General features: G+C 36.9%; 1 protein-coding gene across 6 annotated transcripts in view; it reads right to left on the bottom strand.

Annotated features, from left to right (window-relative positions):
• Positions 1 to 21,100, bottom strand: part of FAF1 (Fas associated factor 1) — a 529,019-nt gene that overhangs the window by 210,703 nt on the left and 297,216 nt on the right. For all 6 annotated transcript variants that reach the window (XM_030328128.1, XM_030328134.1, XM_030328133.1 and 3 more), the window contains one exon: positions 20,374 to 20,460. In XM_030328128.1, coding sequence (XP_030183988.1) covers positions 20,374 to 20,460 — 87 coding nt within the window. The remainder of the gene's footprint in view (positions 1 to 20,373; positions 20,461 to 21,100) is intronic.

The raw sequence follows: 21,100 nt of genomic DNA on the forward strand, positions 1-21,100 counted from the left end.
CTTACTTTCAAAAACACATAAATGCTACCCAAATAAAGGAAAATGGGGGCGCCTGGGTGGCGCAGTCGGTTAAGCGCCCGACTTCAGCCAGGTCACGATCTCGCGGTCCGTGAGTTCGAGCCCCGCGTCGGGCTCTGGGCTGATGGCTCAGAGCCTGGAGCCTGTTTCCGATTCTGTGTCTCCCTCTCTCTCTGCCCCTCCCCCGTTCATGCTCTGTCTCTCTCTGTCCCAAAAATAAATAAACGTTGAAAAAAAAAATTAAAAAAAAAATAAAGGAAAATGAAGACAAATTTTCTCTGTTTCTGCTTTTTATGGAGTAAGTGTTAAGCTTCAAACCAGTATGAGTACAATTCTGGAAAAAATCTGACTGGATATTTAAAAATTGAAATTATCTGGAGAAACATGGACCACGGAAGAAATAGCATGGTACAAAAGAAGGTACATGGCATCAGGGAGGGAGCAGATTTGGAGTTGAATACTGATTCTGCATTTTGCCTTCTCATCTATCAATTATGGTTTTAAATCAACATATTCATCATCATCTATTTTTTTAAGTTTTTAAATGTTTTATTTATTTTTGAGACAAAGAGAGGCAGAGCATGTGCGGGGGAGGCGCAGAGAGAGAGGGAGACACAGAATCCAAACCAGGCTCCAGGCTCTGAGCTGTCAGCACAGAGCCTGACGTGGGCTCAAACTCACAAACTGTGAGATCATGACCTAAGCCAAAGTCAGATGCTTAACCAACTGAGCCACCCAGGCACCCCTCATCATAATCTACTATTAAAAATAAAACTTAATGAGGCCCAGTCACCTATAATAAATGCACCCATTTTTTAAAGTATTTTTTTTTTAAGTTTTTTTTTTTTCAACATTTATTTATTTTTGGGACAGAGAGAGACAGAGCATGAACGGGGGAGGGGCAGAGAGAGAGGGAGACACAGAATCGGAAACAGGCTCCAGGCTCTGAGCCATCAGCCCAGAGCCCGACGCGGGGCTCGAACTCACGGACCGCGAGATCGTGACCTGGCTGAAGTCGGACGCTTAACCGACTGCGCCACCCAGGCGCCCCTTAAAGTATTTTTTAAAGTTTATTTTGAGAGAGAGTGTAAGTGTGAGTGGGGGAGGGGCAGAGAGAGAATTCTGCACTGACAGCATGGAGCCCCACTTGGGGCTTGAACCCACAAACCACGAGATCATGACCCCAAAACAAAGAATCAGACACTCAACCGACTGAGCCACCCAGGCACCCCAAAATGCACCCATTTTATTTTTTTTTTTAATTTTTTTTTTTTCAACGTTTATTTATTTTTGGGACAGAGAGAGACAGAGCATGAACGGGCGAGGGGCAGAGAGAGAGGGAGACACAGAATCGGAAACAGGCTCCAGGCTCTGAGCCATCAGCCCAGAGCCCAACGCGGGGCTCGAACTCACGGACCGCGAGATCGTGACCTGGCTGAAGTCGGACGCTTAACCGACTGCGCCACCCAGGCGCCCCAAAATGCACCCATTTTAAAGTGTACAGTTTAAGGAGTTTTGATATATATATATTTGTAACCACCACCGCCACAATCAAAGTATCAAAAATTTCTATCACCCCCCTCCAATTTCCTAGTATTATTTAGTTAAGACTTTTTTTTTTTAATGTTTATGCATTTTTGAGAGAGAAAGACAGCATGAGCGGGGAGGGGCAGAGAGAGAGGGAGACGCAGAATCTGAAGCAGGCTCCAGGCTCTGAGCTGTCAGCACAGAGCCTGATGCAGGACTCGAACCCACAAACCACGAGATCATGACCTCAGCTGAAGTCAGACACTTAACCGACTGAACCACCCAGGCACCCCAAGACTTCTTTATATAATCTGGATATAAGGTCTCTGCCAAATATATGTTTTCCACATATTTCATCCAAGTCTGTGGTTGCCCTTCCTTTTTTCCCTGAATGGTGTCTACTGAAGAGCAAAAGTTACAATCTGTGATGAAGCCAAACGTATTTTTTTTTTCTTTTATGGTGAGGGCTTTTAGTGTCCTAAGAAATTTTTTTCTACTCTCAAGTCTTAGAAGATTTTCTCCTATATTTTCTTCAACAGTTTTACAGCTGTAGCTTTTGCATTTAGGTCTATGATCCATTTCAAGATAATTCTTGTGTATGACATAAAGGTTCAAGTTGTCCTTACTGACATCACTATTTGTTAAAAAAAAAAAAAAAAAAAAGGACCATCCTTTCTCCATTGAACTATTTTGATATCTTTGTACAAAACCAATTGACAAATATATATATATATAATATATAGTTAATGTATGTTTATATGTGTATACACACACACAATCTATTTCTGAATGCTGTATTTTATCCATTGATCTACATGCCTGTCTTTACACATATCACATTGGCTTGAATACTGTATTCTTTTTTGAAATCAGGCAGTATAGTCCACCAACTTTATTCTTTTTCAAAACTGCTTTGGGAATTCTACATCCTTTATATTTCTATATAAATTTTAGAAGTAACTTATCAATTTCTACCCCAAATAAGCTATTGAGATTTCGATTGGGAATGCAGTAAATCCACAGATTAGTGTGGGGAGAAATAAAACCTTGAAAATATTGAAGTTCCAATCCATGACCATGATATACCTCTCCATTAAAAAAGTTTTTTTTAATGTTTATATTTGAAAGAGAGATAGATAGATATGTACACAGTGTGAGTTGGGGAGGGGCAGAGAGAGACAGAAGCAGCCTCCAGGCTCTGAGCTATCAACACAGAGCCTGACGCAGGGCTTGAATCATGAGCTGTGAGATCATGACCTGAGGTGAAGCCAGATGCTTAACCAACTGAGCCACCCAGATGCCCCTATACCTCTCCACTTTTAAGGACTTTATAGGTACACCTCATTTTATCGTGCTTCACTTTGTTGCACTTAACAGATACTGTGTGGTTTTTTACTTTGTTTTGTTTTGTTTTGTTTTGTTTTACGAATTGAAGGTTTATGGTAATTCTTTATGGAACAAGTCTATCAGTGCCAATTTTTCCAACAGTATTTTCTCACTTTTTGTCTTTGAGCTGCATTTGGGTAATTCTTTTTTTTTTTTATTTTTTTTTATTTTTTTATATATATGAAATTTATTGACAAATTGGTTTCCATACAACACCCAGTGATCATCCCAAAAGGTGCCCTCCTCAATACCCATCACCCACCCTCCCCTCCCTCCCACCCCCCTTAAAGTATTTCCAACTTTTCCATTATTATTATATTTGTTACAGTTATATACGATCAGTGATCTTTGAAGTTACTATTGTAATTGTTTTAGGAGACCATGAACCACACCCATATAAGGCAGCAAACTTAATCAATAAATGTTATGTATGTTCTGATTGCTCTAAAACCAGCTTTTCCCCATCACTCTCTCTCTCCTCAGGCCTCCCTATTCTCTGAGACACAACATTATTGAAATTACACCAGTTAATAATCCTACAATGGCCCCTGAGTGTTTAAGTGAAATGAAGAGTCGCAGGCGTCGGGTGCCTGGGTGGCTCAGTCGGTTGAGCATCTGACTTCGGCTCAGGTCATGATCTCATGGTTTGTGGGTTTGAGCCCCACATTGGGCTCTGTGCTGACAGCTCAGAGCCTGGAGCCCTACTTCAGTTTCTATGTCTCCCTCTCTCTCTGCCCCTCCTCTGCTCATGCTCTGTCTCTCTCAGTCTCTCAAAAATCAATAAACATTAAAAAAAGAAGAGTTGCAGGTCTCTCACTTTATATTAAAAGCTACAAATGATCAAGCTTACTGAGGAAGACATGTAGAAAGACTGAGAGCTAGGCCTCTTGCACTAGTTAGCCAAGTCATGAAGGCAAAGGGACAGTTCTTGAAGGAAACTAAAAGTGCTACTCCAGTGAATATATGAATAAGAAAGCGAAATAGCTATACTGCTGATATGGATAAAGTCTGAGTGGTCTGGATGGAAGATCAAACTAGCCACAACATTCACTTAAGCCAAAACCTAATCCAGAGCAAGGCCCTAATGCTCTTCAATTCTGTGATGGCTGAGAGAGGGGAGGAAGCTGCAGAAGAAAAGTATGAAGCTAGCAGGGGCGTGTTCACAGGATTTAAGGAAAGAAGCCATCTCTATAAGATGAAACTACAAGGTGGAGCAGCAGGTGCTGATGTAGAAGCTGCAGCAGGTTATCTGGAAGCTCCAGCTAAGATAATTAATGAAGGTGGCTACACTAAACAACAGAATCTCAATGTGGACAGAACAGCCTTATATGGAAAAGGATGCCATTTAAGACTTTCATTGCTAGAGAGAAGTTAATGCCTGGCTTTAAAGCTTCAAAGGACAGGCTGACTCTTGTAAGGGACTAATGCAGCTGGTGGCTTTAAGTTGAAGCCCATGCTTCTTTACCATTCTGAAAATCCTAGGGCCCTTAGGAATTACACTAAATCTACTCTGCCTGTGTCATTCATTCATTCATTCATTCATTCAGACAGCAAGTGGGGGAGAAGGGCAGAAGAAGAGAGAATCTCAAGCTCAACATGGGGCTCAATCTCACAACTCTGGGATCATGACCTGAGCCGAAATCAGGTCATGACTCCCCATGTGCCCCAACTCTTCCTGTGCTCTTTAAATCAAACAAAGCTTAGATGACAGCAAATCTGTTTACAGCATGGTTTACCAAATATTTTAAGCCCACTGTTGAGACCTGCTCAGAAAAAAAGACTCCTTTCAAAATACTACTGCTTATTGACAATGTTCCTGGCCACCCAAGAGCTCTGATGGAAATGTACAAAGAGATGAATGTTGTTTTCATGCCTGCTAACACAGCATCCATTCTGCAGCCCATGGATCAAGAAGTCATTTTGACTTTCAAGTCTGATCATTTAAGAAATCCATTTTGTAAGGCTATTGCTGTCATAGATAGTGATTCATCTGATGGACCTAGACCAAATGGATTGAAACGTTCTGGAAAGGATTCACTCTTCTAGATGCCATTAAGAACATTTCTTGATTCATGGGAAGAAGCCAAAGTATCAGCATGAACAGCAGTTTGGGAAAAGTTGATTCCAACTCTCATGGATGACTTTGAGGAGTTCAACACTTCAGTTAAGGAAGTAACTGCAGATGGGGTAGAAAGAGCAGGAGAACTAGAATTAAAAGTGGAGTTTGAAGATGTGAATGAATGACTGCAATCTCATGATAAAATGTGAACAGATGATGAGCTTTTTACAGATGAACAAAGAAAATGGCATCTTTAGATGGCATCAACTCCTGGTGAAGATACTATGAAGACTGTTGAAATGACAACAGAAGATTTAGAATACTACATAAACTTAGTGGATAAAGCAGCAGCAAGATTTGAGAGAAGTGACTCCAGTTTTGAAAGAAGTTCTACTGTGGGTAAAATGCTATCAAACAACATCACGTGCTACAGAGAAATTGTCCATGAAAGGAAGAGTCAATCAGTACAGCAGATTTTACTTTTTTCCTATTTTAAGAAATTGCCACAGCTACCCCAAACTTCTGCAGCCACCATCCTGATTAGTCAGCTGTCATCAACATCAAGATAAGACCCTCCACCAGCAAAAGATTACAAGTCACTAAAAGCTTAGATGACAGTTTGCATATTGAGCAATAAAGTGTTTTTAAATTAAGGTATGTACATTGTTCTTTTTAGACATAATGCTGTTGCACACTTCACAGACTACAGTATAATGTAAACATAACTTTCATACGCACTAGGAGAAAAGTATTTGTTTGACTCGCTTTATTGTGGTATTTGCTTTATTGCAGTGGTCTGGAAGCAAATCTTTGATATCTCCGAGGTATGCCCATATTTCTTTATGCAATAATTTGTGGTTTTCAGTGTATAGATCTTACACATATTCTGTTAGATTTATCCTTAAATATTTCATGTTTTTGGGTGAATTGTGAATAGTATATTATTTCAAAAACTCCATTTTCTGGAATTATTACAACCAATCCCTCAGAAATATAAGCAATTATCAGGGAACACTATGAAAAATTATATGCCAACAAACTGAACAACCTGGAAGAAATGGACAAATTCCTAAACACCTGCACACTTCTAAAACTCAAACAGGAGGAAATAGAAAGCTTGAACAGACCCATAACCAGCAAAGAAACTGAATCAGTTATCAAAAATCTCCCAACAAATAAGAGTACAGGACCAGATGGCTTCCCTGGGGAATTCTACCAGACATTTACAGCAGAGATAATACCTATCCTTCTCAAGCTATTCCAAAAAATAGAAAGGGAAGGAAAACTTCCAGACTCATTACTTTGATTCCTAAACCAGACAGAGACCCACTAAAAAAAGAGAACTACAGGCCAATATCCCTGATGAACATGGATGCAAAAATTCTCAATAAGACACTAGCAAATCGAATTCAACAGCATATAAAAAGAATTATTCACCATGATCAAGTGGGATTCATTCCTGGGCTGCAGGGCTAGTTCAACATTCGCAAATCAATCAACGTGATACACATTAATAAAAGAAAAGATAAGAACCATATGATCCTGTCAATTGATGCAGAAAAAGCATTTGACAAAATTCAGCATCCTTTCTTAATAAAAACTCTCGAGAAAGTCGGGATACAAGGAACATACTCAAACATCATAAAAGCCATTTATGAAAAGCCCACAGCTAATATCATTCTCAATGGGGAAAAACTGAGAGCTTTCCCCCTGAGATCAGGAACACGACAGGGATGTCCACTCTCACGGCTGTTGTTTAACATAGTGTTGGATGTGCTAGCATCAGCAATCAGACAACAAAAGGAAATCAGAGGTATCAAAATTGGCAAAGATGAAGTCAAGCTTTCACTTTTTGCAGATGACATGATATTATACATGGAAAATCCGACAGAGTCCACCAAAAGTCTGCTAGAACTGATACATGAATTCAGCAAAGTCGCAGGATACAAAATCAATGTACAGTTGCATTCTTATACACTAATAATGAAGCAACAGAAAGACAAATAAAGAAACTGATCCCATTCACAACTGCACCAAGAAGCATAAAATACCTAGGAATAAACCTAACCAAAGATGTAAAAGATCTGTATGCTGAAAACTATAGAAAGCTTACGAAGGAAATTGAAGAAGGTATAAAGAAATGGAAAAACATTCCGTGCTCATGGGTTGGAAGAATAAATATTGTCAAAATGTCAATACTACCCAAAGCTATCTACACATTCAATGCAATCCCAATCAAAATTGCACCAGCATTCTTCTCGAAGCTAGAACAAGCAATCCTAAAATTCATATGGAACCACAAAAGGCCCCGAATAGCCAAAGGAATTTTGAAGAAGACCAAAGCAGGAGGCATCACAATCCCAGACTTTAGCCTCTACTACAAAGCTGTCATCATCAAGACAGCATGATATTGGCACAAACACAGACACATAGACCAATGGAATAGAATAGAAACCCCAGAACTAGACCCACAAAAGTATGGCCAACTAATCTTTGACAAAGCAGGAAAGAATATCCAATGGAAAAAAGACAGTCCCTTTAACAAATGGTGCTGGGAGAATTGGACAGCAACATGCAGAAGAATGAAACTAGACCACTTTCTTAAACCATTCAAAAAAATAAACTCAAAATGGATAAAGAACCTGAATGTGAGACAGGAAACCATCAAAACACTAGAGGAGAAAGCAGGAAAAGACCTCTCTGACCTCAGCCGCAGCAATTTCTTACTTGACACATCCCCAAAGGCAAGGGAATGAAAAGCAAAAATGAACTATTGGGACCTCATGAAGATAAAAAGCTTCTGCACAGCAAAGGAAACAACCAACAAAACTAAAAGCAACCAACAGAATGGGAAAAGATATTTGCAAATGACATATCGGACAAAGGGCTAGTATCTAAAATCTATAAAGAGCTCACCAAACTCCACACCCGAAAAACAAATAACCCAGTGAAGAAATGGGCAGCAAACATGAATAGACACTTCTCTAAAGAAGACATCCAGATGGCCAAAGGCACATGAAAAGATGCTCAACGTCGCTCCTCATCAGGGAAATACAAATCAAAACCACACTCAGATATCACCTCACACCAGTCAGAGTGGCTATAATGAACAAATCAGGAGACTATAGATGCTGGAGAGGATGTGGAGAAACGGGAACCCTCTTGCACTGTTGGTGGGAATGCAAACTGGTGCAGCCACTCTGGAAAACAGTGTGGAGGTTCCTCAAAAAATTAAAAATAGACCTACCCTATGACCCAGCAGTAGAACTGCTAGGAATTTACCCAAGGGATACAGGAGTGCTGATGCATAGGGGCACTTGTACCCCAATGTTTATAGCAGCACTCTCAACAATAGCCAAATTGTGGAACGAGCCTAAATGTCCATCAACTGATGAATGGATAAAAAAATTGTGGTTTATATACACAATGGAGTACTACGTGGCAACGAGAAAGAATGAAATATGGCCCTTTGTAGCAACGTGGATGGAACTGGAGAGTCTGATGCTAAGTGAAATAAGCCATACAGAGAAAGACAGATACCATATGTTTTCACTCTTATGTGGATCCTGAGAAACTTAACAGGAACCCATGGGGGAGGGGAAGGAAAAAAAAAAGAGAGAGAGAGGTTAGAGAGGGAGAGAGCCAAAGCATAAGAGACTCTTAAAAACTGAGAACAAACTGAGGGCTGATGGGGGGTGGAAGGGAGGGGAGGTTGGGTGATGGGTATTGAAGAGGGCATCTTTTGGGATGAGCACTGGGTGTTGTATGGAAACCAATTTGACAATAAATTTCCTATATGGAAATAAAACCTCCATTTTCAAAATTTTCTTTGGTGCTATATAGTAACTTTTATTTTTTTGCTGTATTAATCTTGCAGCTTGTGCCTATGTTAATTTCACTTGTCACTTTTAGTAGTTTTTCCTTTGATTATATTGGACATGCAAACTACTAAACAAAGTGTATAAGAATAAAGATAACATGTAAATTACAAATTACATAAATTACAAAAATTTGTAATTTAATTTTGTTTTGGTCAGATATTGACTTTTTTGCAGTCCTCTAAAATGTACTAAAACTTTATTTATGGTCCAGGCTGTGGTCTATTTTGGTGAATGGACCATTGTTACACTCGAAAAGAAAGTGTACTCTGCTATTGCTGAGTAAAGTGTCTATAAATTTCAATTAGGTCAAGTTAGTTAAGAGTGTTGCTCAAGTCTTCTATATCCTTATCTGTTATTTTCTGGCAACTGCTGATACAGGAATGAAATCAGTAGTTCTTATTGTAAACTTGTCTATTCTTTTGGTCTTGTCAGGTTTTATTTTATGTATTTTATGTATTTTATGTATTTGAGACTGTTATGTCTCCTTGATGAACTGTCCTTTCAATCATATGAAATGTCTCCTTTTAATATTCTTTGTTTTGTACTTTGATGTTATCATAGTCATTATAGCTTTCTTATAGTCATTATACTTAAAGTAAGTTTCTGATAGGCAGCATATAGCTGAGTCTTGTTTTTTAAAATTCATTTTGACAATCTTTGCCCTTTAATAGACCATTTACATTTACTGTAATTATAATGTAGTTGGATTTAAATCTTTCATCTTGCTATTTGTTTTGTACATATCCCAATTTTTCTTTTTTCCTGCCTTATTCTGGATAATTTTTATAATAATTCCATTTTATCCTTCTTAACAGCTTATTAGCTATGTTTTTTGTCTTTTTTTTTTTTTTAGTGGTTGCTCTAAGGTTTACAATATGCATCTTTAATATAACAGACTATCTTCAATTAATATTATACTACTTCATGTAGTGTTATTTTCCTTTGGCTTAAAGAAATTTCTTTATCATTTCTTGCACTGCAGGTTTGCTGACACCAAATTCAATTTTTGTTTAGAGAAGTATTTTTCATTCAGTTTTGAAAGAACATTTTCATCTGATATAGAATTCTAGGTTGTCATTTTTTTTTAACTTTTAGTACTTTAAAAATGGCATTCTACTGCTTTTTAGCTGCATTGTTTCTGATGAGAAATCTAAAGAATCTACATTTGTTCCCCTATGTAATCAGTGTTGTTGTTTTTTAACTCTTTCCGCTTTGAAATTTCTTCTCTTTATCACTTGTTTTCACCTTTGATAATGATACTCCTCAGTGTAGAAATCTTTGTGTTTACCTTTCATGGAGTTCATTGAGTTTCTTGGATCTGTAAGTGTTATGGTTTTTATCAAATATGTAAAAATTTCAGAGATTATCTCTTCAAATATTTTTTGTCTTGACCTCCTTCCCCTACCTTTTCTCTCCCTTTAGGATCCAATTACATGTATGTTAGACTGCTTGATTTTGTCCTAGGGGTCATTGACACTTTGTTCATTTATTCTTGTCTTTTTTTCTCTCTGTGCTTCAATTTAGATAGTTTCTATTGCTACATATCAAAGTTCACTGGTCTTTTCTTTGGCACTTTCTAATCTGCTATTAAGCCATCCAGTAAAATAGTCATTTCAGATATAATATTGTTTATCTCTAGAATGATACATTATTCCATTTTATATATTCTAGTCTCCCCTCATTAACTACATGTTTTTAAATACTTGAACATGTTCATAATATTTATAAAGCTCAAATCCCTATGTGCTAATTTAATTATCTAAGTCACTTTTAAAAAAACAATTTTTTTTTTTTTTTTTTTGAAAAAGAGACAGAGCATGAGCAGCGGAGGCACAGAGAGAGAGGAACACAAAGAATCTGAAGCAGGCTCCGGGCTCTGAGCTGTCAGCAGAACCCTCTGCAGGGCCCAAACTCAAGAACTGCGAGGTCATGACCTTAGCTGAAGTCAGATGCTTAACCAACTGAGCCAACCAGGCACCCCAATCTAAGTAATTTCTATGTGTATTTCTTTTGACTAATTTCTCTCCTGATTGTGAGTTAGGTTTCTCTGCTGTTCGTATGTATAGTAATTTTTGACTGGATGCTGGACTCTGTTTTCTAGAGGCAGTTATTTGTTAATCAGCTTGTTCCTTTTGAAGATTGTTTTTAAGCGTGTAAAAGGGCAGTCCTAGGGTAGCTTCACCCTAAGCCTTGCTTACTCTCTCCATTAAGATGTGACTCTTCTGGTGGATATCCTTTGAATGCCCCATATAGTCACTGAGGTGTCTCCACAATGGCCAGTGGGAACTCAAACTATTCCCAGTTCTATGTGAGCTCTGAGAATTGTTTGCCTTACAGATCCTAGTTAATTGTTCTTTCTCCTGGCAGTTGTTCTTTACCCAGCCTCCTGGAATTTCACCATCTGCATGCACAGATTGGTATTCAACTAAACACCAGGGGGAACACTATGTAGATTTCTAGAGGTTTTTCCTCTGCTAGTACTTTACCTTCCAAAGTCTAGCTGCCTTGACTTCCCTAAACACTTTCTTTTCAAACTCAAGAAAATAATCAGTTCCTGCTTTGGTTTCCTCTCTGTACTCTGGAATCCAGAAATTCCTCCAGGCAGAATGTAAAACTACCATAGGGCTCATATGTCTCCTTCAGAGTCCTACATTATCTGTTGTCTAATATCTGAAAATAGTTATTTCACATATTTTATCCAGTCTTCCACTTGTTTATAGAGGGAAGAAAATTTCCATAGCAGTTAACTATTCATGGACAGAAACAGTAGTCTACAGGCTTAGAATTTTAATAAACCCCTTGTAAAATCAATATTCACAGCTTTAGATCAAAATGCTTGTAAATTTCATGTGGGGGGCTGCCTTGCTTCCATGTGTTTGCCCTCATATTTACTGAGTAAATATGTCCCTTGAATGCTTCCATCCACCCCCCCAAATTTCTCTCTCTGTTCAGGGTACAGTCCATTTCACAACTTTTCATTCCTTTAAAAATAAAACTTTCCTCTGCTTTCAAAGCTGTTCTTTCTGTTTAGTCTTTGCCTGTGTTATTTGTAAAAGACTCTATATGTTGACAAGGGCAATGGACGCTCTGAAGCAATGGAGTCTCACCACCATCAGAAGCAACATTATCTATAACCTTGCCAAATAAAGAAAGAGCCAGTGAAGACATCCAAAGATTACCTAAATTTGTCTGACCTAGGATGGGCCAACAAAGTAATTTAAATAGCATAGGATGACCCTGAAGTTACTCAAAGAATGCTTCTGATTCTGCATGTGTATGTGATATACAGAAGGTGCTCACTCAAGGGAAAAGGAGCTAATGTTTGTTGAATGGCCTACTAAATGCCAGATGTTAGTTACCCCAGGGGTTGGCAAACTTTTTTTTGTAAAGGTTCAAACAGCGGATATTTTAGGCTTTGTGGGCATGTCGTTTGTTGCAACCACACATCCCTGTTGTTAGTTATACTGTAAAAGAAGCTGTTTACAGTACATATACAAATGGGTGTGACGGTGTTCCAATAAAACATTATTTACAAAAATAAATGTTGAGTGGGATTTGGGCTGACAGTTACAATTGCCAAACCCTGCATTATATTATGTGTATTATCTACTTGGTAAAACCATATGAAGTTGTTAATATTCAACCACTGTGTCCATAAAAAGTGGTAATTTCATGTTTCAACCTATTATGTTAATCCATTTAATCTTCACAATAGACTTTCAAAGGTGTCAATATCATCCTCACTTTGCAGATGAGGAAACTGAAATTCATACCATAACTAACTTATCCAAATAATAGCAATATTGGGATTCAATGAACTTGGATTGCCCTGCTCTCTCACAAACACACATACAAACGTACAAATCAGCATGGTGTTGCCCTGCTCCCCCACAACTATGTTGTTCTACTTGCCACTAAAGAAATACTGAGTTTTGATAATTTAATTTTTATTGGAAAGAAATTTGTATTAGAAACATAATTTAATTTTTATTAGAAACTTGAATCTCAGTTTATCAAGTTACTAAAATCATACAAATTCATTGTTTAGTTGTTTATTATCATAGATGTCAATTTAGCAAAACTTTGAACAATTCAAATGAGTGAATGTATGAAACACTATGTTTGATCCTTACGGAACATACAAAGATGAGGAAGACAGTGTTTACTCCTAATTTTTAAACTTACAAAAGAGAGGAACACAAAAATATGAATTAAAATGTAATCAAATGTCGCTTTCTTGGGAAGTCATTTTCTTACCACTCCCATTTGTCAGCAAAATTGGTTGCTCCCTCTTCTGTGATCTCTCTGCATTTACGTAGACTGCAATTATCATTGTTTATGTATCTGTCTCACACTATACTTGCAATCCCTAAGGAACTGGACCTGAAGAACAAACCTTATCCTTGCAACTTTAAGGGCAAGCATGGTTACTGGCCTGTAAGAGTTGTTCTACAGATGTCTAGTGAATGAACAGATAGATGGATTAAAAACAGTAAGAGCCAAAGGTTAACTGCATTAGACACTATCTAGCACTACTTTAGTCTTTGAAATAAACTCAGGGGTAACTGTATTTATAAATACTGACTCTTTCAGTCTTCATAATACCTCTAGGAGTAATTATCTCTGTTCTATAGTTATAAAGACTGACACCCAGAAAGGTTCATTGTTTGTGGTTATTGAGATGGTAAGTAATGGAGCCAGGTGAGAGGAACTAAGGAAGGAAAGAACAAAATAAATAATTTTAAAAGTTTAAATGGAACAGAAATATAAACTAATTTCTAAGAGAGCTGGTAAAGGTGGCATGGGAAGAGGGATAAAGGTAAAGTTTCTTAAAGAAGGGTCTTGAGGAAGGAAATAATTGCTGTAGGTATTCCAGGCAGAAGGAATAGTATGATTAACTGACACAGAGCAGAAGGGAGCACCAGGTATATTTGAGGAATGGCAAAATGAGTAGTTACCTAAGCTGAGATATATATGTTATCATATTGAACCATTTATTCAAGAAACATTTATTGATGATTTATTCTGGGCCTATGGGAAAATAAACCTACAAGAGACATTTCAGACCAAAGAATGAAGGGTTGTGAGTGCCAGCATAAAGATCTGTACATAAATCAACAAGTGCTGGGTTGCCATTGAAGATAAGTAAGTAAGGATGAATGTAATTCATTCTGCACCTCAGAAATATTAACCTTGCAACAATGGATGGAATGACTACAGTAGAGGCTTATGAGTTTACTTAATAGAGAACTACTGTTTTCTAAGTATGTGGTAATTGTGACAGTCTCTTCAGACAGCAGCTCCTATAAAGTGGAGGGCAGGGAACCAGTGGCAAGGGAATGTCCATAATTTGACACCTGACAAACACATGCATCAGAGAGAAGTTACAGAAGAAAATGGTCCCCATTAGAAGGATCAAAGTAGATAACATTCCTCTGTTCACAAATTCTTTTTATTTAAAAATACAAAAAGGCAGGAGGGATGTGTGTGGTTTTTGTTTTATTTTTATTTTATAGAAAAGTCACTGTGTAATGATTCTACTTGTAAATGATCTCATTTTCAATGTGAAAATATATAATAAGCAGCTTTCTAATTCCTAACACATGCCTAAAGACCTGAATCAAAAATTCCTAATTTCTCAAATTCTGAGTTCACATTCCTCTAGCCAATGATGGAACCCTGGCAGACCATTAGTAATCTCAAAAGAAAAAAAAAAAAAGGCACACAATAAAAAAAAAGTACTAAAAACAGAAGAATTATATTGTGCTTGCAGCGCTGCTGCACAGCCTCTAACTTGCCCAGCTCCAGCCAAAGGAGAAGGGGGGTAAGTAAGAGTTCTCTACACCATGGCTCCTAAAAAGCAGACTGCCAGCAAATCCAACACTTCTAAAGCACAGAGGAAGCAACCTGATACAACAGCTGCTGACAAGAGTGCACCCCCTACTGGAAGGGTGAAGAAACCTCATTGTTATAGGCCTGGTACTGTGGCACTCTGAAATTAGATGTCATCAGAAGTCCACTGACCTTTTGATTCTCAAACTTCTTTCCAGTGGCTGGTGCAAGAAATTGCTCAGGATATAAAAATATATTTGTGCTTCCAGAGTGCAGCTATTGGTGCTTTGCAGGAGGCAAGCGAGGCCTATCTGGTAGGCCTTTTTGAAGAACCAGTGTGTGTGTGCTATCCATGATAAATGTGTAACATTTATGCCAAAAGACATCCAGCTAGCATGCCACATACATGGAGGACATACTTAAGAATCCACTATGGAGGCGCCTGGGTGGCTCAGTAGGTTAAGCGTCCGACTTCGGCTCAGGTCATGATCTCACAGTTCGTGAGTTCGAGCCCCGCATCGGGCTCTGTGCTAACAGCTCGGAGCCTGGAGCCTGCTTCACATTCTGTGTCTCCCTCTCTCTCTGCCCCTTCCCTGCTCATGCTCTGTCTCTCTCTGTCTCAAAAATAAATAAACATTAAAAAAAATTAAAAAAAAAGAATCCACTATGATGGAAAACATTTCATTCTTTAAAAAGAAATTCTCCTCTACAACTTATTTGTAGTTCTGAACTTTTTTTTTCCCAGAGGGTCAAAATACATATAAGTATATGATTATAAGTGAAAAAATAGGGGACAGAAATTAGGTACTGACAGTTTTTCCACTTTCATTTGTGTGCCAATTTTTAATATAAATATGGGGACATAAAGCATTAATGCGAGTCAAAATGTTTCAGTGGACAAGTTTTGCAGTTCAACTTTATAACAATAGTAAATAAACCTGTTAAATTTTTCAGGACAATGCCAGCATTTGGATTTTTAAAAAACAAGCAAATTTCTTGGGGCACCTGGGTGGCTCAGTCAGCTGAGCATCTGACTTCGGCTCAGGTCATGATCTCACAGCTCATGAGTTCGAGCCCCACATTGGGCTCTGTGCTGACGGCTCAGAGCCTGGAGTCTGCTTTGGATTCTGTGTCTCCCTCTCTCTCTGCCCCTAACCCACTCGCATTCTGTCTCTGTCTCTCTCAAAAATAAATAAACATTCAAAAAAATTTTTAAAAACAAGTAAATTTCTTACTGACGGCAACTAAATGGTGTTTGTAGCATTTTTATCATACAGTAGATTCTAACCATTCACTATACTTTTCTGAGTTGTCCTACATGCAAGTACATGTTTTTAATGTTGTCTGTCTTCTGTGCTGTTCTTGTAAGTTTCCTATTAAAATACATTAAACTATAAAAAATTGTTTTTAATAAAATAAACCTGAAGGATTTTTCTTTCTTTGTACAAGCATTATTAAAACTTGGAATTTTTAAAACTATGTATATTCAAATTATCTGCATTATAATAAATAAGGTGTCTAGACATAATTCAGAGTGTTAAAATTATTTCTACTCTCTGGAATCCAAGAGCGTCCTTGTTAAAGTGTAAAATGAGATTTCGCCTACTTGCAACTCCTTGTTCTCACAGCTGAACTGTCACAGCATGAAAACATTCCCCTACTGGTGCAGCTTTAGATACCTATTTCCCTGGTGAAAGAGTGCAAAAGGAACTGAAAGAGTTATTGACAATTCATACAGTATCCCATACCCCATTAGAGTACAACTACAAGCAAAGAAAATATTTTAACTCTGAAGGGAGATGGAACAACAATGTTTTAAATGATTGTTGACTTCACTGAGTAGCATCGAAAATGTCAAAAAAGTGTAGTCTATCAGATTGGTAAGAGACTTAAGATTATACAAGAATCTAATTATAAGGAGTCTATTTCTTTGTCCTGTTTGCTAAGTCAAAGGTTAATGAGAAGTACGCTAAAGAAAACATCTTCTGTGTTATTGCAAAAAATTCTCATACAACATAAAAATGTAAATGAAAAAAGTATTTTAATCTAGTTCTCCATTAACTTTTATAAAAAATAGCTTGTGAGGTATAATTTACATGCTATAAAATTTACTCATTTTTAAAGGTTCAATTAAATGATTTTTAGTAAATTTATAGAGTTGTGCAACTTGGCCATGATCTAATTTTAGAACATTTGCATCATCTCAAACCCATTCACTTCTTGATCTAAGATGTTTCCATAAATTCATGGAAGCCACTGTTTATCTAAAGCTACTATATATTCAAAGCCACACAAATATCTGCAATTGAGCAGGAAAAGCGCAAACTAACCTCACTTTTAATGACCTTTATAATCAATCCTCTACTCTGGCACTGGGAAGAAAATGTTCAGGTGCTTTCTCTGAAAGTTAAACCATTCTAAGTATTAAGTTATGGCACACTGTGTTGGAAAGAAATTAATTATATTTTTGTTGGTAACACATTTCAGGCTGTTTACACAGCTGACATTTCTCAGCTGTACCCAATTCATGCCCTAAGCTGTGAGGACGATCTTGTTTTGTAGCAGATGCCTCCACTTGAGTGATTTAAATAAGTATAAAAACACCATCACCTGCAACAATATAGATTACAAGCACCAGCTTTATGAGTTTTCATAATCCTAATGAAAGAAAGGTTTCACAACATTTATTTGCCTAGAATCTCCTTAAAAGACTACAGTTATAAGCTATTTTTGCCAAAATTTAAGTACTGGAGCTAGTGGATCTGCTATGGCACCAGTTAAAAGCAGCCTGGCCCTGAACATCTTTGTTGTATCAAATCATACAGCTCAAGGCAACATCCTGCCAATGTGGCAACATTTGCTCTGGGGAGGTGTGGGCAGGCATCACTTCACAGGTTCTGGGACAAGGTGCAAATATGAATAATGAGGCAAAAAAAAAATCAAGTCTCTTAATGGAGATTCCCTCTTGTGTTAGCTGTGACTTAGATACAGCATGAGGTAGTATTATAGTCTTGAACGATGAGTTTAAGCTGCTTTCTATATTCTCCTATAGGAATGAAATTGTATTAGAACTCTTTGGTAAAAAATTAAATGTTATAACAATCATTAAAACATGGGCCTCATAAAAGACTGTGTCAATTTTCTTCAATTATTTAACACCTAAGATGTATAAGGCATGATGCTATAGAGCAATTCACTACTATAATACTAACAATTTTTCACTAAATTTTTCACTAAATTTGCCTATCACTCTTAGAACTTGCATCTGAAAAGTCTATTTCAGTCTGGTTTCCACAAAAATGGCATCTCAGGGCAGTTGGCTTTTCAAATCCTATGAAGTCCCACATTTCTGGACTTTATTACTTTGTGTTCTTGCTCTTCAATCAGACAATTATTTTTACTTTAAATTTTATATTACAGAAATTTCCAAATGTATATAAAAGTTGAGAAAACAGTATGATAAACTGAATATACACATCATCCAGCTTCAACAATGATCTATAGGTAGCTAATTTAGATTTACCTATATCTCCACTTACTCTCCCAACCCCACAAGTTATTTTGAAGCAAATCTCAAATACCATTTCATTTATATAACCCAGCAAATTCTTGCATGTGATACTTTTCTGAGTTAATATTATATGTTAATATTAATTGTAATAGTGACTCATTTATTGAGTGTCTACTTTGAGCCAGGTACTGTATATATATTATCACTAATCCTTCTTATAATAAAACTGCAAATTAGTGAGGCAACTTAAGCTCAAAGAATTTAAGTGACATGCTCAGATCTTAATTATTTTCTTCTATTAATGTTATGATTTCTCGTGGCAGGTTATAAAACAATGCTGAGAACAATTCTGGTTTCTCCATGTCTCCTCAGGTAAACAGAAGGCTATCTTTTATGAACATTACTCTCTTATTTTTGTTAAAAATAAACATGGCACATTTTCTGTCAGATGTGTCAAATTTTCACCAACAGGGAAAAAAACAATCCAAACTAAAACCAGCAACCACATCCCTACCCCTTAGCCATGGAAAACCAGCCAATAATTCTAATGATTTACTATATCAACATTAAAATCAGTTGCTTAGAAATAAATGTGCCTAGGGGCACCTGGGTGGCCTAGTCGGTTAAGCAGCGGACTTTGGCTCAGGTCATGATCTCATGTTTTGTGAGTTCAAGTCCTGCGTCGGGCTCTGTGCTGACAGCTGAGAGTCTGGAGCCTGCTTCAGATTCTGTGTCTCCCTCTCTCTGCCTCTCCCCTACTCACACTTTGTCTCTCTCTTTCTCTCAAAACTAAATAAACATAAAAAAAATTCTTTAAAAAAAAAAGGAAAGAAATGTGCCTATATGTAAACCATTTTTTTCTGGAAGGATTCACTTAAAAATTTTTTGCTCTTTTTTCCGATTACTTAAAATATTTTTTTAATACTTATTTTTGAGAGAGACACACACTGTGAGAGGGAGAGGGGCAGAGAGAGAGGGAGACACAGAATCTGAAGCAGGCTCCAGGCTCTGAGATGTCAGCACAGAGCCCGATGTGAGGCTCAAACCCACCAACTGTGAGATCATGACCTGAGCTGAACTCGGATGCCTAACCAACTGAGCCACCCAGGCGCCCCTATTTTCTGATTATTTTTAAAGTTTCATAATCTATAAAGCATTTTCCAAAGGCATAGTGTTTAAATTAATGGAATAATTTAGACTCAAGTGGCATCTACATAAATTATTTAAAAATATTTCTATCTTCCACAAAATGTATGATGTTGGTGCTGAGAAAGAAGGAGTAATTATTATCCAGATGGAAATGTAATATTTACTAGATAATACAATATTATTATTTGGGTATTTATTATTGTAAGATGTTTACAAGGTCTCAATTTCTTTGCAGTCTGATTTATTATACACGTTAGAGTTAACGTCAAAATTCTTGAAACATTCTCATTTTTCACTTTTTTTTTTTAAAGGGTGTCTGGTTAGAACAGCCAAGAACATGGGAAAAAGTGGCCAAAATGTAATTACAATTGGCCTCCTTAGACAATAAAATTTACTCTCTTGGAAAAGAATGATCACTGCAAACAGTATAGATAAGAAAGGTTTCAAAATTAACAATAGGATAATCATTGTAAATGGATATAATAATAGGTAAAAATAATAAACTAAATCTTTTCCTCTAGCTTGTTATGCTGGTGAAAATTATGGGTATGTTTAAGAATAGAGTGCCATCAATATTACTATACAAATTAACTTTTTTAAAAAGTATCAATCTACTATGGGAAATGTAGTTTTAAAACTAAATATGATTAGATTGATTTTGAGACATCTGTAATTTAGGAAAAACTATTTTGTGTTTGGGATATTTCATTAGGAATGTCTAAATACATTCTTTTTATCAAGGAAAAAATTAAGTCAAATCAAGCAGCATCAAATTCCTGATACTGATACTGTAACATTACCAAAAGAATGTTGATGTTACTTGGTTTATGATATGTGTTCTGCAAGTGACCTCAAATTATTAGAACTCATTTTCACATTATTTGATTTCTAAAGTTCTTTCAGTGGAATATTCAAAGCATTTGATTCTGCTTTGTGATAATCACAGCCAATTAGATTGAAAATGGCAAAAGAGAAGAGAATAAAAAAATGACAACTCAATGGTCACTTACTGAGTCATCTGTGGCAGAAGCTGGCCAGCCCTCCCATAACTGATGGCGAACGGGGATACTCGTAAGGTCATACACATTTCTCTTTACCTATATAAAGAAAGAGACATCACAATTAAAATAAGGTTTCCATATGACTTATGATTGTTGCCACTTACATGATATACATTGTATTTCCTTTTTCTTCTGGATTTGAAACAGAATTTGAAACTAGGAAAACAAGAGTCAGAAAAATTTTGTGAAAATAATCTAAACCAAATTTAAAAGTAGATCCTCAATGAAAGCTAGATGAAATAGTAGTTCAAGAAACATCTCCCTCTGCCAGTTGTTTTTATATTCCTGAATGGCTTCAAGTTTCTATTCAGTCAAGAAGCTTCAGGTACACAGTTTTCACCTCTCATGGACCATAATTATAAATGTTAATAATATATTAAATTTTTAAATGACTCATGATGTGTAATAAAAAAAAGATATACTTTAAGTTTCTATGTGGGAGAAAGAAGATAGTAGTTTTTGTTTGTTTTGTTTTTTGGAGAGGCCAGGAAGAAAAACCTGAAGGTTTTTACTGTTTGATAGAAGTTTCACAGATATAAAAACATAGTGGGGTGGGGGGTGGGGGTGCCTAGGTGGCTCAGTAGATTAAATGTCTGACTTCGGCTCAGTGTCACGACTTTGTCATGCTCTCACAGTTTGTGGGTTCAAGTCCTATGTTGGGCTCTGTGCTTACAGC

The sequence above is a fragment of the Lynx canadensis genome, chromosome C1, assembly GCF_007474595.2.
Source record: "Lynx canadensis isolate LIC74 chromosome C1, mLynCan4.pri.v2, whole genome shotgun sequence".
Classification (NCBI taxonomy): domain Eukaryota; kingdom Metazoa; phylum Chordata; class Mammalia; order Carnivora; family Felidae; genus Lynx; species Lynx canadensis.